Here is a 19,359-nt window from a genome sequence, read left to right as displayed (position 1 = left end):
TTTTTTTGTATCTTCAAGTTCTTTTGTCAACTTCTGAGTCATATCTTGTTTATTTTCTTCTGCTTTCTGATTTATATTTTGCTCAGTTCTTTTTATTTCCTGTAACAAAATTGCCATCATCTTGTGAAAGTCCGATTCATCCTTCTTTACGGGCTGAGCTTGGTCTCCACTTGCCATTTGCCTTTCCATTTGTGCTTCTTCTGGCTGTCTTTTCTCCTCCATCGTCTCCTGTACTTCTTCAGTCTCTTTAATTTGTTCTTCGGTTCTGTCTGTCACTTCCTGTTCTTCTTCTACGTTCTTATGTGATCTAGTCTTTCTTTTGTCCATGTTTATTTTTATTTAATTTCAATTCACTCAATAAACTTATTATCTACACAAATTATACTCTTCACACCCTGTATATTATGTTATTAATTTTAAGGTACACCACTGGTTAAAACTTTGTTATAATGCACTACCTGTCACCGTCCAAAGATACAGCCACACGTTGGGCTCGCCAAATTGTTATGATATGTGAATGCGATGTAAGAAAACTACACGTTGCTCTTATTTACCGGCTAGCTTTATGAAGATAAAAATTTGATAAATTTAGAAATGCTTTTTTTGTATCTTAATGTTGTGGCTATATTGGCTTATTCTGTAAGTCTCTCTTACATAAATAATATAATATATATAACGAACAATAACTTAAGTTTAAATCATAATCAATTTCATGATCAACAATTGTTTTTGGTTTAAATTTTTTTTTATATATACTTTTTCTTTTTTATAATTGAAAAGTGTTTATCAACCAACTATAACTCAGTGGCTATAATAACTCACGTATTAAAAGAATCTTATTTCTATTATGCTAAATTTGTTTATAATAAACCAACTGGTTTTAATTATAATAATACTAAAATTATTTTGAAAACATTAATTAAATCTGGTGATACAATATAGTCGTTATTGGTTTGTTACATGTCTGTGAATTCTGCTTATTTTTGCTTTTAGTTTCTTTCTTATTGTTGAATCTAATTTCAACTATTAAATTAACAACAATAATACAATTGTTTGAGTTAAATATATATGTGGTATATTCAATATTGTCATTTTGTTTTATGTTCATACTATTCATATAAAAAAAACTGTTTAGGAGCTTTAATTTCATAACAATATATATATATATATATATATATATATATATATATATATATATATATATATATATATATATCTTGAATTTGTAATATTACATTAATATTACATATTATTGTATAGCCATATTTTTTGTGGATACCTCCGTAGTAAATGATAATATGGTATCCATTTCATGACCGGTTGGACCTAAATGTTAATTAAATATTTATTATAGATTAAATAATTTAATACAGGAACAGTAAACACTAGTACTGTTTTTATGTTTCAATATCAGCTTCCCCAGAAAAAAGATTCTTCTTCTTGTTAAGTTGCCGTCTTCTTACGAAGGTTGGAGATCATCATGATTACTTAAACTCTCTTCACTTCTGACCTAAAAAGCTGGTTAGACGAGCAATTACATCACTCTCTAAGATCTTCCAACGCTATCTTTCTTAAAATCCTTCCCTTTTATTTGTTAAATTTTAAACACTTTTTTTTATTTGTTACGAGTTGTACTAAAATAATTACATTTTTTTTACAAAGATGTCTTGAAAAAGAAACAAAAATAAATTTGAAAGCTCGACAGCAATGTCAAATAGCGTTTTATTCACCTCTTCAGCCAAATATATTGAATGCCACCTCATGACTTGACATTGACTTCTCTGTACTTTCAGTTATACTTTCTATGGTTTTCCGGGTTTGACTTCTCGTTGAATAATTTTGGTTTTAAGGAAAACTATTGCTTTGAGCACGCTTCGCCAAGGTCGCACTTGCCCTTGCAAGTCAGGTAGTAACATTTCTTGCTGGTGCTTGAAGTAAATTTTCTCTCCTGCTTAGCTTCACTGTTCTTTTTGGGATAAGGTTAAGGATACTTTAATTCGACTGGATAGAACATAATGTCCCTGTTTGGGATCCTTTGATCCTCTTCAGATTTTCTTTGAATTTTGTTGGTTAGCACAGTCAAACAGCTCCGAAAAAGGCAAGTTGTTGCAGGCGTGTGTTATGGAGCATCTTGGAGGCTGTTGAGATGGAGTCGCCGAGTCGAATCAGAGGTGAGAAGTTCTGACTGGATGAGATGTTCTTTCCAGAGTATAGTGTTTGTGTTTTTGAGCTAAGTGTGACAAAGACCGAGTCTCTAGTTACTATTGTTTCTGCAAGCCGTTTTTACGTCTACAACCAACTTCATAACTAGTGTATTCTCTCGTTGGACGTTTGCGTTAACAGCCAGGCCTCGTCAGCTTTCGAGAGGTTTGCCACTAACCTATCTATCCTGCTCGAAGTGGATACTTACATAGTATATCTTGACAGCGCTTCTTGTAATTTGCCCTGTATGTATATAGGTCAGTTGGATCCTACTCGTCAGCCTTTTGCCTGATTTATTATTGTATTCTTCTTTATCATCGTTTTCCATATTATTGGAAGCCTTTGAGCATCATTTTTTGGTTTAGATTTTTGCGACTTTCTATTACTTCTATGATTTGACGTGTTCTTTTAATTTCAGTGTTAGCTAGCATCGTCCTTTAGTTCAGGTTTATTGGAGATCCTGTATTTGACTCATGTTGTGCAAGGTATGGAGTTTATTCTCTCCTTTCTATGGCATTTTGAAGCTCTTCTCTAACATAGATTATTCGATTGGTATGTCCGATGTAAGATTTGTTACTGTCCCTCACGACTCTGTTTGGCTCGAGATTAAGAAGAGACTAAGAATACGGCCGAGGCAATTTACTCTGCCTGTCGTAAGAGGCGACTAATCGGAAGGAAATGAGAGGTTGGATAGAGTTGGTTGATACAAGAGTGGTAGAGGAGTGATCTTCGCCGGCTACCTGTCTACCGGCGTAGACAGGTAGACAGGTAGCTACCTGCGTTCACCTTTTCCCCTTGGGGGGGTGGGATAACGGACTCGCAACACAGGTACTACGGGGAGGCTGGAGCCCCGCGATGCTTTGTGCAACGCACCACCCTCATAATGGTGTCGGACTCGTAGGGGCTAGTGGTTCCGCTTACGGTCGTATGCTGAAAGACCAGGTAGACCAGGGTTCTGCCAATGTTTTTATTGGAGGGAACACGAATATATTCAATGTCCCCTCATGAAATCTCGTATGCTTCTTAATATTCTAACGATATTTTTGTTTTTGCGGAGGATAAAATGGTTCAGATTTTTTTGTCGGTATTAAATATCGTTTCTATTTTGTATTTTTCTTACCACTCTTCCTGCTTTCTCTGTTATACTCTTTATATATGGTAGGAAGGTTTTTACAATCGATTTTATTGTCTTTTATTGGGTCCTTAAGTACTGACGGTCTGCTTTTTCTTTTTTAATTTTAGTATGCTTTCTTGGTATTTTTAAGTTCTTTCTAAGATAGTAAGTTTCTTTTTAAGTTTTTCACAGTTATTATAATTTATTAAACATTAATTTGAAATGTTGGTAGCATTATATGAGCTAAAGAAAGCAATTTTTATATTTCAGGTTTGATACCATGTGAAACTGATGAAGATTGTCCTCAATTAGAGAATTCTATATGTGATAAAAAAGTAAAAGTTTGTAAATGCAATGGTACTAGTACGTGTAATATTAAAAAAACTAAACTTGTAACAAAAATTGGCGGAGAGTGTCAGAGTACGGAAGACTGCAACATAGAATCAGCTGAATGTATGAATTCCAAATGTGATTGCAAAAAGGGATATGTGAAGTCCACTGATGGCAAAAAGTGTTTAATGGGTAAGACAATTTATATTACACTGACATTAAAGTTGAGATATGGGTTTTCGCACTATTATATTATAATAATATGTTGATCCACCAGCCATCGATAAAAGTTATATCTGAAAGAGTTTTGTAAAATTCAAATGCTTTGGGTGGATACTTAAAAGAATATATATATATATATATATATATATATATATATATATATATATATATATATATATATATGTATATATATATATATATAGTAGTTATATATAATTATCTATAATACTTTTGGTTTCAAACCCTTTACAAAATTTATTATATCTTATCACTACAGCTGTTTCAACAGAGTGCCTTTCTTAAGTGATCTATTTTTGGTATGTGTTTACACTTTATAGTCTTTAACTGAATAGGTAGAGGAGGGGATAACTATTTGTCTTAAGCTGTTCATTCAGAATTATGTCTGTAGTTTTACTTTGTTAATTTCCATAGATTCTAATAAAGATAGTTTAAGGCCTTTATTTTGGAAGTAAAGAATTTGAAATTCATCATTAAAAGAATGATTATGATCTAGAAGGTGAAGTGCGTACGTAGAATCTGTTTTTCTATTATTGAAAGCCCTTTTATGTTCTGCTATACGTTTATTAAAAGTTCTACCAGTTTGACCGATGTAAGTTTTTGGACAGTCGCCACAGATTCTACTATTCTTCTTCCTTCTATTCTACTTCATCTATTATACCATAATCATTCTTTTAATGACGAAATTTCAAATTATTCACATCCAAAATAAATGCCCTAAGATATCTTTATTGGAATCTATGGAAATTAACAAACTCAAAAATACATTCACTTAAAACTAAAAAGTGTATACACACACCAAAAATACATCACTTAAAAAAAGGCACTCTGCCTAAACAGCTGTAGTGATAAAATATAGTAAATTTTGTGGAAGTTTTGAAAACAAAAGTTTTCAGTGTTTTATTATTATATCCATAAAATTATATAATTACTTGATATTTCTATTAAAAACATATACTTTTTACAAGGTCATAAGCTAAAAATCATATACGTATACGATTTGACCAATTATAGCTTGGGTTGGACTTAAAAAATATGGGGGTTTCAAAACATATAATTCTTGTTATTAAAAACCTATATGTCCCAACCATTTAAACCAAAATCTGAGAGGCGGAATAACAATAGGTGGCAAAAAATCACAAACTTTAGGCAATGTTAGCCTACTCAGAAGAGGAACTGGTTCAAATAATGAACAGACTGGACGCAATCAGGGAACATGATTTATGCTAAGCAAAAAAAAAGACAAAAATTATGATAATAGACCTGAAATTGTTCAACGTCAGAACGATTGATGATTTCTAAATGGTCGATAGGTTTAACTACTTCAGGCCCTTAATTGCAAACAAAGGAGGCTGTGATAAAGAGATCAAACACAGATTGGCAATAAGTAACGAATAGTAACGTAAAGTAAAAAAAACGATTACTGTTGCGAATACCATATACAGACCTTCGCACCATTATTTTAATTATAAAGAAATTAAGATCAACATAAACAGTCAAAAAAAAAAAGAAAAACTTAGACTTACCTTAAAAACCTATCATCACAAGTAAAAACAATAGCAAATGACCTCGAGGAAGGTCTCCCGCACACTGGGTAGATCAAAAGAATGATTGGCCAAGGTCTACATGAAGCTTCCTTAGCGGTTTAATACAGAGAAGAATGGAAATCTACGATCAGAACTATCGAGACATGATATCACTATTTATTTTCAAGGGTCAACGGACAAAAAATACCATCCGAGCTCATAGTAGGTATCATCATCTGGTTCACAGTGTCCTCATTTTTAATTTATCTAGTTGTCTCCTTTGATATTTACTTCACTCGTCGCCTTGGTTGTCTATTGTTGCCAGATTTCTCTTAGTCGTCCTCTTTTGCTGTCCATTTCTAGTTTGTTATTTATTTTGGTACTCAGTCATTATCTTTACCACCCATGTCGGTACCATACAAATTGTTTCTATCGTTTATCATCAATAAAAATTCTTTCATTTCGAGCATTTCTCTTCATTTCTAATTCTGCCTAGTTTAATTTTTCGTCCTGATCTTTTGATAAAATTGGTTTTTGTTTTTCGGTTTTTCGTATATGAATGTGTTTTTAAGAAGACAATCATAAATATGTAACTTTGTTTTATATCATTTATTTTTTGCTTAATCACTTAATTTATTCTAAGAAGTATGATCTGTAGCGCAAAATTTATTCTATAGATAATCATGTGTTCATACTTGTGTGCACACGGTTGTAGATTTTTACGACTAAGTAATTATAATTTTCGTAGTTTGTTCGCGTATTTCCGTCGTTCATTTCTAGGTTTATACTTTCATTCCTTACGCACATATATTTAGATAAATTGTCTTAGAGTCCTGAGAGATAAGTCATCTTTCGCTACTACGTCATTACGGCCTAGACCATCTTCCGTATCCCGAATACCAATCCTTCTTCCCTCCCTCCCGAACAGCTTCTGGTTTTCCTCTATTATATCAGTTAGTGTTATGTCTATTTCCATTATTTCTAACTCCGTTTTTGTCTTTTCGTTAGCTTCCACACTTCAGTTCCATAAGTCACCGGGACTTCAACCAATGTACTAAAAATCCGTTTCTTTGTGTTTTTGGATGTACTGTCAATCCACAGTATGGGACACAATTCTCTAAAGAGTGTTTGTATTAGCCATAAAAACTATTAGAAATATTGAATATTGAAAGCTATTGAATATTATTCTGAAGCTATTTTCTTGTGGCATGTTAAAGTATTATAAATGATGAATGTGAGACGACAACACAAGAACACAGACTGGAATAAATATAAAGAAATACAAAGACCAATAAGAAAAAAGATAGTGGAAGCAAAAGCACAGTGGCTTGTAGAAACTTGCGAAGAGATAGAAGACCTACAGAATAAACATGATGATAGACTTCTCCATAAGAAAATTAAAGAAATGTGTGGGATCAGAAACGCTAGGCAGTGTGGCACAATAACAAGCACGGATGATAGAGTCCTGACCACAATAGAAGAAATAAGCGTTGAATGGCGAACATGCATACAAAACCTATTCTCAGACGATAGAACAATAAATATTGATAGACAAACAAACATCGAAAATAACGACTTGACCATCTTAACATTAGAAATAAAATACGCCTTAAAAAATATGAAAACCGAAAAAGCCTGTGGACCTGACTACGTTCATAGTGAAATTATAAAACTTTTGGAAGAAGACAATTTAGAACTATTATCAAGACTCTTCAACAGTATATACAAGACTGGTATAATTCCACAAGATTGGTTAACGTCTACGTTTGTGCCTATACCCAAATCAAACTACGGAAAAAAATGTAACGACTTTCGATTAATAAGTCTCACGCCCCATATTCTGAAGCTATTTCTAAAAATTATCCATAACAGAATTTACAAAAAATGCGAAGAAGATATGGGTCCGGAACAATTTGGCCTTCGAAACGGTATGGGAACTCGAGAAGCTTTGTTCATTTTCATTGTTCTCATGCAAAAGTGTCGGGATCAACAAAAAGATGTTTACTTGTGCTTTATAGATTATGAAAAGGCTTTTGACAAAGTCAAACACGATCAGCTAATAGAATGCTTGCAAAAAAAGAACCTGGATCCAAACGACATTAATACAATACGTGAACTCTACTGGAACCAAAACGCCTCTGTCAGAACTGAAATGGGTGATACTGGAACCATAAACATCCAAAGAGGAGTTAGACAAGATTGTATATTATCACCATTATTATTCAACTTGTACTCAGTGGACATCTTTGCACATGCTCTAGATGAAGCACAAGAAGGAATAAAAGTCAATGGAAAAATCGTGAACAATATCAGGTATGCCGATGATACAGTACTGATTGCTGGCAGTGAAGAAGAACTACAAATTAAGAACTGTTAACCAAAGTAGTGCGAGAAGGAGAACTATACGGCCTTAAGGTGAATGTAAAAAGAACCAAAACAATAGTAATTTCAAAAAAACACACACCAGTTATAAACATACTAGTCAACAACAATCTAGTTGAACATGTGAAAAAGTTACCTAGGCTGTTGGATACATGAAACCTTAGACCAAGAACGAGAGGTTAAATGTAGAATAGAACAGGCAAGAAACACCTTCTTAAAGATGGGACAGTTACTCACTACCCGTAATCTTGATTTGTCCCTACGATACCGCATGATAAAGTGTTATGTATATAGTGTACTACTACATGGCGTGGAAGCTTGGACGTTAACAGTCAGCTCGTTACGACGTTTAGAGAGCTTTGAGATGTGGGTATTTCGTCGTATGCTGAAAATTCCATGGACCGACCGCGTTAGAAATGAAGAAGTTTTAAGGCGTATGCGTAGAGAATGTGAACTCACAGAAATTGTCAAGAAGCGTAAAACGTCTTATCTTGGACACATATTTAGACATGACAGGTATAACTTACTTCAGCGTATTATAGAAGAGAAAATAGAAGGCAGACGCGGCCCGGGTAGGACAAATGACCTGGCTGCGCAACATCAAAGATTGGACAGGATTAGACTTTCAAAGTTTAATAAGGAAAGCCCAAAATAGGCTAAACTTTGCAGAGGTCATCGCCAACCTTCGCTAAGAAGACGGCATCTAAAGAAGAAGATGTTAAAGTAATTACTATTTAAATGGGAATAAGCAACAATTAAAGGTTAAAGTACGTTTATTGACGTTTCAATTTCCACTTCGGAAATCGTTCTCAACGAGGTGCTGGCTCAGTTAAAATAGAAATTAAAAATTTTCTGGTATCTTTGTCGGGATTGAACCCAGACCATTGGGCTTGGTTAGCCAGTGGCTAGCTACTGAGTAAAAAGTGGCTACAAACTTTACTGTTGTTAGTCAAAACTGACCTTTCACAGTCAAGAATGTTCCTTAACATTAAAATTTACTGGGTGACTCTTAGTTAAACTATTATTGATAATTTTCTGAGACTAGTGTCCAACGTGGTCACTCTTTTGTCCATTTTTATAACATTATAAACACTGTTTTTTTTTTAACTATTTTAACCATTTTTGAGGCTATTTTAATGTTAGAAAAATGTGTTGAAAAAAAAGATCAGCATTAATAAAAATTGAGCCAAATATAACAAATATATATTGCAAGTACAATAATTTCTTACACATTTTAACTTTGGTCTAAAAATACTTTTTATTTTAATGATAACCGTAATTCAGGTTATCACACATTAACATCTGAAATTTCAGGGTACATTATGAATTCCGTTAGTATAGAATTTTTTGTATAAATATCCGCTATATATTAAGATTACTTCCAAATTTAAGGCGTTAGTCATCTTTTTCTAAAACACCCTTGAATGGAATATTTTTTAAGTTTTACATGTGATAAAAATAGAGTTTAACACTAGTCTGCGGTATCAACTAGAGATAATCATCAATCATTTGATTGTAGTAAATTGACCGAAAAACATATGTTAAAGTAATGTGAGAACTTAAAGAAAATATAACAGTTACAGGCGTTTGTTTATTTTATAAAGTATTAGGACTGTCAGAAACAAGATTAACTAAAGGACGTAGATATATTTTAAGAGATTAATCAGGTGAACGCTATAAGTGACAAAACACACCCTTAAGTTAAGAAATATCTTTGTGGATTTCGATTAGGGGAAATATGTTAATTTTATACAATTTTAGTTATAAATATGCGCTTGGTTATCCAATAATTTTATGATTATTTACCGAGGTCTATCAAAATCATTAAGTGAACTTTAAAACACTTAAAACTTTTGGAGTACACAATTTTTGGATTAGCGAATGAAAACTAAACACATGAAGATGCGACAAGCCAACTGTATAATGTATACAAAAGATAGCGTTTGAAAAAGAGTCTCTAAAAAATACCATCCAATATGAGATAAACCAGAAAACATCTTGATTAGAAATAGAAGAAATAAGTGGTGCATAAAGATACCTAAAAGTTGAATTTGATGCAATAGGGAAAGATGGCAGAAAAATAATTAAAAAAATAATACAAACGAGAAGAACAGTAAGCTAATTGAAGAGAATATAGTGCAGCTCTAATATTAGAAACAAATCTAACTTCTATGAAACCTTCCACAAAGTTATTTAATCTGTGATGTAGAAGAAGAAACTTGTAAAAACAGAAGAAAGCTTGAGACGATAAGGATGGATATGTTTAAAGGATCTTTGAGATCATTCAGAAGGGAGAGAGTTAGAAATTATGACTTCAGATTTGTATGAATTCGAATTGCTAATTATTATCAACAGATATTAAAAAAATAGCTCACAACTTACATGGTACATACATATAAAAATAATTCATAAAAACAGACTGCTCAACATCCAATTGACAGAGTGGACAGCTACACATACCTTGGTACCAACATTAACAGCCAATGGGATCACTCCAGTGAAATAAAACAACGCATAGGAAAAGCGAGATCGGCGTTCATAATGATGAAGTCTCTTTTCAGAAGTCACGATTTACCACTTGCTACCAAAATCTCTCTCATTAGATGCTATGTATTTTCTACGTTATTATACGGAATAGAGGCCTGGGCACTTTCCGAAGCTTCTTTAAGAAAACTCGAGGCATTCGAGATGTGGTTTTACAGACGTATTTTAAGAATTTCATGGGTGGATCGTGTGACTAATGTTGAGGTCCTACGTAGAATAGGCAAGGAATGCGAGATTATTAACACCATCAAAGAGCGCAAACTAGAATATATTGGCTATGTTATGAGGAATAAACAGAGATACGGCTTGTTGCAACTCATTCTTCAGGGCAAGGTATTTGGAAAGAGAGGACCAGGGAGAAGAAGAATATCTTGGCTTCAAAACCTGAGAAAGTGGTTTAATACATCGACAACCGGACTATTCAGAATAGCAGCAAGCAAAGTTAGGATAGCCATGTTGATCGCCAACATCCGGAACGGATAGGCATCGTAAGAAGAAGAAGACTGCTCAAACCATTCAGTCAGTATTAAACCGTTGCAAGACTTTATAAAGCAATTATGAAAAGAGGAGATAAATAAAATGTTGGATACTAGAGATTCAACCCTCCAGAGGTGGCGTAAGTAATTTATACATTACTGGTGAACTCGGTCTGTTGGACCGATAGAGGCATATCGCTTTATATATTCTTATAAACACACATTTTTTAAATAATTATACTTAATAAAGGGCTTAGATGTAATAGTTTACAAAAATGTTTATCCAAATCAAAAAAGTAATAGAACAGGTAATTGCTTAATCGTTAATAAAAGTAAAACATACATTTCTTAAGCAAATACAAAAAAAATGAATTTAAATTACAGAAGTCCTAGTTTAGTCTTCCCTTAAAGCATTGACTACAAACAGAGGTAACATGTTCGAGACAGAGGGATTTACTACAAATTTTGCAGCTATAGCTATATATTTTTATTTCGTTTAGAGGTACAAATTTGGCAACGCTTCCATATTTGTTGTATTCTTTCTCAGATGGGACGTGGTATGTGTTTTTCTGCTTGTCTTCTTATCGCATGTTTTTTTAAGAGACCTCTGTATAGTTCTGTCCAAAAAGTTCTTCTGTGATATGCTCTATCTTCTTTTTGATTAGATTTGTAAATTACAAATGAATTAATTCCTGTCACATTGAGTAGGGCGTAAAAGACCACCATCGGCCATCTAATTATATTGCAAGCTACATTGTATTTTGACGATAACTGATCTACCATGTCAACTCCTACCTTCGTTTTGTTATAGTCAATAATCATCATAGGTTTTCGTGTATTTCCATCGATCTCGCCATCGTCATGCATGGATGATACCAGAAGAACGTTTTTCTTTGGTTTTGGAACGTATGATACAATTTTCCCTAATTGCAAAACATACTTGATGGACTTGGCCTACCTTGATCTTCAGTGAACTGGGTAGTTAGCTGTTTCTTATTTTTTCGTATTGTATACAAGAATCTTAATTTATGCTAATAGAGTAGTTTTTCGCGTAGTTCAACACTAATGCATCAGTTATTAATCGTTATTTTTCAATTAGATCTACTAATTGGCAGAACGAGTCTACTAACCACGTCAATCGCGGAGTTACTAGGTTCAAATGGAGAACCATTTACCATAGTCCATAACCATATACCATATACCAACATATACCTACAGGTTAGTCGTATAAAACATTTTAGCATCTCCTAAGAATATCTTAATACCGTAATTAGCAGGCTTGGAGGGTATTATACTGTCGAAATGGACAGTTTTCACGAAACGCTACTAACATCTCGTCTATGGTCATGTATGGAGATAAATAGAAATTATTGAGGCAGTTTTCATTTACTCGGCACAATACATTTCAAATTGGAGCTAGTTTGTCTACAGCTTTTTTGGTTTCTTCTGTATTACAATCATCAAATCCTAGATGTCGGAGGAGAAAAAGAGAACATTGTTGTGACATGGTCAAACGAAACAACTCCGTTAAATTGCCGGTAGTACTTTCATCACAATTCAATCTGTTTTTTCTTTACCTCCACCTAATACCAATAAATCAACCAATGCTTCCACTTCTAAGACATCAGTAGGTCTCGTATAAATTTCATTAGCATATTGTGCTTGAGCAAATTTCTCAATGGGCTGATTGGTATAAATACCAATGGTATTGATAATAGAGTCGTCAAAAAACTTTTGTAACCCTTTTTGGTCCTGGTAATTGCGTCAGAATGTTTTTTGATCTTGCCCAATAGCTTTGTAAAGTCATTGGTGGACAGTGTTTCTTTTATGACGTCACTTTATCTATACCAGTGTAACCGTCAATATTTTTCTTTGATTTAGTGAAAGATACATTTTTTGCTTTCGATTTCTCGACAATGTCTTATCCCTCAGATATATCCTCGTCAATTTCTGAAACATTTTAGTCAAACTCTTGTTCGCTTTCCGAGTCCTTGTGTCTTTCTTCTAAGCAGTCTTTCTCATTGTCATCATATTTTAAGTCAAGTGCATTATCTGACAAAGATTCTTCCATGAGTTGTAACCAGAACTGGTTTCTTTCAATTAAAAAGTTCAACGATAAAGCGGATAAAAGCCGCCATATCATTAACATAATTTGTTTCTTGATCTTGACCACCGCGCCACTAGTAGCACTAGTTAACTGGTTGAAAAATAGTTGTTTTATTGGAACGACACCATTTAACCGAACGACTAGCTATTAAGTCGAATCTTTATGATAACATTCAAAAGTGGTTCAACACATTGTTTACAATATGGTGGCAACCACAGTTGTTCTTGTTTAATGGATGTGAGCTAAATGATGATCATGAAATTTTAGATACTCCGATATCTTTACGAGAAGTTGTGACTATAGAATCAAAATTTGAGGACAAGGTTTACAAAAATGCTCGTGTAAACCAACACAAAAACAATACCGTACCATGAGATGTGCTTGCTTCAAGAAAAAAGTTCTTTGTAAACCTAAATGTTATAGCAGTTTAAGTTGTATCAATAAATGATTTAAATGTAACATGAAAATTATTAATAACATCACCTGTGAAGTAAATAACATCAGTTAACTAATTTTTCGAAACCAAATTCAGATTTATGCTTTAATCTGTGCCTTCTAAGAATTGCAAGGCAAAACAGACGTTGATAAATATCCTCAACTAAGCAAAAATCCTTAGCGAATTGGTTTCTAGTACTCATAAGGAGTATACCGGAATTAAAGGAAAAAGACAGTTAAGATTTGATTTCACATACAGTGCGTCTGTATATCAGCTTATACGTATTTCTCTAAAAGGGATCATTAGAGGCGGCTGAGGAGATATGTTGTGAAGTGCAATTTTAGATTCCCCATGTCTCTAATAACATCTTTATCAACGTCTGTTTTGCCTTGCAATTCTTAGAAGGTTTGGTTTCGAAAAATTAGTTTACGGATTTATTATTAGATGTCGCTATTTGCGTCCATACGAAGACATGTTAGAATTACTTCCCAAGATAGGAAAGATTTGTTTTCACGTTCAGAGCGTCTGTGAATAGGCGTCTCTGATGATCCCTTTTAGGGTGAAATACGTATAAGCGGATATACAGACGCACTGTACATGAAATCAAATCATTTTATAAGTAAGACATTATAACGTGTTGTTCAATCAAATAGCCATGCAACTAGATGACTATTTCAATTAGCTGTTTGATTACACGACTGATCGTCGTCTAGCTGATCTGGTAAACGTTATATTCGTGGTCGTCAGCCACTCAGCTAATAGACATTTAGACATGTGATTGAATGACGTTGTTCAATCAAAGAGCTAGCTGTTCTATCGAACGTCTAATTTAACCATCTCGCTGCGACTTATACATCAAATAAGAAATTTCCAAAAATATTAAGTCTATAGGCGTGCTGAAAATATCACTTACCTAACTTGTTGGGAAATTTAACATAAAAGTATTTCAAAGTATAAAATACTGTCCATACAACTAAGATCATTATGTTTGAATAGAAATTATACTTTATTCATGAACACTTTATCAATGACTAGCTAATAATGTTAGAAATAAGTGAAAACAGTATGTGAACGAGATTAGCAGTATTAACCTGTATAATAATACCCATATAATTATACCTAGTGAATTACAAACCATTTGAGAAACAATATCTCAACATTTTATTGATAATTTAATAATGACATTCCCAGAGTAATAGCATTAAGAAGAACGAGAGGTGGCCATGCAATATATTGAATTGTTTGTAAATATTTGCAAAATGTATTAAGTTACTGTTAAACATATTTAACTTTTATTTATTTTGAACTTTGACACACGTAACAGAAATATTTTTTTCAATTGTTCAGTGTTGAGTTTACCACATTTGGTGATTAGTTTCACAATCTTCCTTAATGCTAGAAATGTAACAAACAAGAACTAATGAATATTTTATTTTGTGAAAACACAAAAAGTTTTTTCTTTTTTAGTCAGTCGAACATTGTGCTGAATAGTTTTTATATTTAGGCATTTCAAAAACCAGGTTTAAACTTTTCGACAAGATATAAAGATTGACAAAACAAAACAAACATGTAAAGAACATATTTATTTATATTCTGACATTTCTATTGTATTTTTGTACCTGCTACAATGGGTCGGACCTCCTATATACCCACCCCGTGGTTTCTTTCTTAAATTTACCCTTAAATTACCATTTGATGTCGGTTGATCTAACAAAGTAATTGAATATCTTCATTATTTATTATTTTGTGTCATCCAAAACTCAAACAATGGCCATTAATTTGCTTAATGGTAAAGTTCTTCGAGATTGTGCCTCTAGGAACCGGTTAGAAATGTAGGTCTTTTTATTTGTGACCTAATTACAAAAGCAGGCACATACTGAGGAACAGCCCACGCCCAAAAATGGGTGAGGCAAGAAGATAAGAATAACAAAAGCTCATAACTTTGACACAATCTCTTCAGGGGTTGTTTTTCGAGTAAGAACAATGTAAGTTTTTTAGAAATCACCAATTATCTTATAAAGTATCAATTTGGTTAAGCTGTTATAGTTCTTACATAAAAGGATTTTATAAAAAAAATTTCAATCACCAATAATTGCCATTTGAATGAGATCAACCTAATTAAACCTATGTATTTAAGAGAAATGGTTAAGTTGTATCATAATTAAATTTAATACTATAATTTTCATAGAATACTATATCAAAACGAGTATACAAGACTAAAATCCAGTTCGTTAATAAGATATTTATCTGCAAATCTTTGTTGCAGCCTATTGCAAAATTATCTTACAAATATATTGCAAGTTTAATAAAAAATATTATCAGGAATTTGATTTATCAACGATTTGCTGCGAAAATTCAGTTCGAATTCGAACTGATACGATCAGGTCGAATATTATATACAAAATTTGTATTTCATCAAATGTGGTTATAAATACTTCTTCTCACACTTGCTCTGCGTTTATTTAGAATGTTGGTAGTCATAAAATCAATTTTTACCTTGGTAACAGTTGTACAGAAACGAACTAAGGTTGATTTGTTAAACCATGTATGCAGATTTTTAAACCATGGAATTATGTGTTGTTCGGAATATTTCTTTGTAATATTACTTAAGGTAATTCAAATCTTTGGTTATTTCTCCTAAGAGTTCTTGAAATCTCTTCGAAGTTTCGTGTATCAAAGCCTTTGAATGTTTGTAACCAGTTTATTCGTACCACCGCACAGTAGTAACGTTTCATCCGTTTCATCCAGTCCAATTTTTTTCTTTTGACTGTGCTTTTTGCTATGCAAATTAACGATTCTGGGCCTATGAATGTTTCTTTTGTCCCTTCCCTGGCAAGTATTTCCGCTTTTTCGTTCAGTTCAATACCAGTACGCCCAGGTACCCAGAATAAATTTACTTTGTTACTATTTCCGATCCGAATCAGATTCTGAAGTCAGTTCCAAACTAACTTAAAGTCAGAACGATTCGATTCCAGTGCCTCTAACGCTGCCGAGCTATCAGTTATAATTTTATAGATCTACCCAGCTTTATTAGTTGCTACAGACATATCCTTATACCCTAAATTTGCGCCTGGAAGATAGTAGAGTGATTAGATTACCTAGGCTTGTACTAAGACTTAGCCTTGGTTTTCCTCCGTATACTCCAGTTCTAACTCCTTCATTTGTTTTAAAGCCGTCTGTACAACAACACTGATCATCTGCCATTATGAGATTCATCGTATTCCACTTCCATTCTTTTCTTCCTGGAAAGATAACGGTAAAGCACTTTTCGAAATTATATTTTGGTTGAATGCATCTGGTACCATTTTCAACTCTAGGTGATTATTAATTATCTCCTCAGATTTGATACCGGTATCTTTTCTCCTTACTTCCTCGCATCTTATTCGCCTTCTGTATATGCTCCTACAGCCAGCCGCCTCCACCATCATACATACATGTAGTGGAGGGAAGTCAAGTATGATCTCCATAGAGGCGGTTAAGGTAGTCGACATCGCTCCTGATATGATTTAATATGCTTGTCGTTAATGCTTATTCAGCTTCTTCCTAGTGATATTTTTTAGCATTGAGACCACGTGTGCCATACGTAATCATAGATGTAACTATAATTATAGTTAGCCAGTACATTTGTTTGGGTATAATACTCCATGTTTTCTACATGTCCTTAGACATGTCCTAAGAGAAAGCTTTGCTTTGTTGGTTATTACTCTAGTATTACTCCTAGATATTTGACCACATTCACCTCTTTAAAAGTTTTTCCATACAGAGCGGACACCCAGATATTATTTAGGTTCCGTCTTCTTGTAAAACTAACTACTACTCTTTTACTGGGATTGACAGAGAGTTTTTCTCTGTTGCCTCGTAAGGATATTTAATGTTCTTTGAAGTGTGCTGGATATAATATTACCACATTTTACTATTGCCGTAATTACTAGATCATCAGCATAGGCTTGCACTTCTACTCCTTTTACGCCAAGGAGCAAGATTAAGTCATCCACTAGAAACGGCTACAGAAAGAGAGAAAGCACTCCTTCCTGTGCCACACCTTAACTGTTTTTGCCAAAATCTGCTGTCCTTTTAAATCTGTTAGAATTAGTCTATTTTACAGCATTGCTTTAACGCAATTGCTTGCGGTAGTATATATCTCTTTTGATGGTGCTGCATAATAAAGGGAGTTTAGTAGTGCATTATTAAATGCGTCTTTTATATCTAGCAAGGCGGTTAATGCAATCTCTCCAATATTAATGGAGTGACTGATTTTCTGAACTACTTCGTTCAGTGGTGTTTTTGTTGATTTTTCTTCTTGATATGCATGCTATTTGTCATTGAGATCCTTCAATGATTCATATGTCTAACAAAATTGTTTCTCTTGCCTTTAACAGAAATGGTGTACAACTGATCGGCCTGCAGGATTAAGTTAGGGCGTTATCTTGTCGTCCTATTTTGTGCATGTACACTACCTTTACAGGTGTTTAAGTCTTTGGTATATAGCGTAGTCGTAGCTTGCTGGCCCTAAAGATCTGTGTTAGGATGAGCAATAAGATGTCCAATTTTTGTTGTAGTTGTCAGGAAATATTCCATCCTCCCCTGAAGATTTAAATGGAGCAAAGTGGTTTATGGCCTACTTTATTGCACAGAATTCCCAGTCTTCTTTCATTGGACGTTTAAGTCGTTCTAGATGTTTAACATTAGTCCGCTTATCAATGAATGTTGAACCTGGGAAGTAGAACCTGATTGTAGTAATTAAGAAAGTTCTATGTTAAAAATTTGCTAAGAAAGTTGACCGGCTCGCATATTATATACTAAATTTGTATTTCACTGAATGTAGTGTTATCAGCTGCTTCTCATAGTTGCTATGCGTTTATTTAAAATGTTGGTAGTCATCATAGTAATTTGCATCTTATTAACGGTTGCACAAAACGAACTACCATTAATCTGATCGGGAAATACCAATTTTGATCTTTATATTCTTAGGACTATTTTTTTATTATGTCGGTATAATATATAAAATCATGATCTTTTGAGGCTATTCTTATGCAGCCATAATTTAAAACTTAAATATTATTTTGAGAACAATTTCCGAAGTGGAAATTGAAACGTCAATAAACGTACTTTAACCTTTAATTGTGGCTTATTCCCATTTAAATAGTAATTACTCTAACGTGCCACGAGAAAATAGCTTCAGAACAATATTAAATCTTATTCTTCAGGATCATTTTTTTCAGTGTAAAAATCTGTATGTATTTGACCTCGATTTGCGGTTACCTCCCTGGTATTTTGTTTTCTACAATTTTTTGAAGACTTTTAATTATTAATGTGGTTAGTGATTTATATACCATGCCTTATAGTGCTATACTATGACAGAAGCTGTTGCTGTGGATAACAAACTAGTTGTACCCTTTCTTTCAATTTATTAGTTCCATCATCTGTCTTTTAAACTTTTTATATCTACATCCACCTCTTCATTTTTTATATTTTCTAAAATATTTGGTTTCTTCTTGAACTCTTTCTATATTATCTACAGTATTTATGGGTATAAGAAGAGACCTGGAAAATAACAAAAGGGCCGGAGAAAGTGGTATCCCAGCTGAGATTTTTAAGGAAAGTGGTGAAACCCTGAAAGACAGAATATTCCGCTTGTCATTAGCGGTCAGGTAAAAGGAATAAATGCCGAAACAAGGGAATACCGCTCTTATTTCTCTGTCTACAAAAAAGGCGACAAATAGAGTGCGTATAGAGGTATAGCACTATTAGAATCTATCTATCTATACAGTCCTTGCTGTCCAATTTCGGACATAGGCCTCCTCTTCCTTTTTCCACCTTCTTCTCTATTGCAGGCAGTTTGTATCCACTTCGGGCCTGCGTATTTCTTCAAGTCCTCTGACTATTTCATTAGTGTCCTTCCTCTTTTTTGTTTGTAACTATATGGTCTCCAGTGTATAATCATCTTATTCCATCTGTCGTCTTTCTGTCTTATGGTATGTCCAGCGACCTTCCACTTCAGT

At 33.5% G+C, this 19,359-nt stretch overlaps 1 protein-coding gene across 1 annotated transcript in view; it reads left to right on the top strand.

The window, feature by feature from the left end:
* LOC140439510 (prion-like-(Q/N-rich) domain-bearing protein 25) overlaps positions 1–19,359 on the top strand; it is an 89,249-nt gene that overhangs the window by 8,385 nt on the left and 61,505 nt on the right. Inside the window, exon 2 of the mRNA XM_072529475.1 lies at positions 3,587–3,838. Coding sequence (XP_072385576.1) covers positions 3,587–3,838 — 252 coding nt within the window. The remainder of the gene's footprint in view (positions 1–3,586; positions 3,839–19,359) is intronic.

Source organism: Diabrotica undecimpunctata, chromosome 4 (assembly GCF_040954645.1).
Source record: "Diabrotica undecimpunctata isolate CICGRU chromosome 4, icDiaUnde3, whole genome shotgun sequence".
Lineage (NCBI taxonomy): Eukaryota > Metazoa > Arthropoda > Insecta > Coleoptera > Chrysomelidae > Diabrotica > Diabrotica undecimpunctata.
This window is presented reverse-complemented; position numbering and strand designations above follow the sequence as displayed.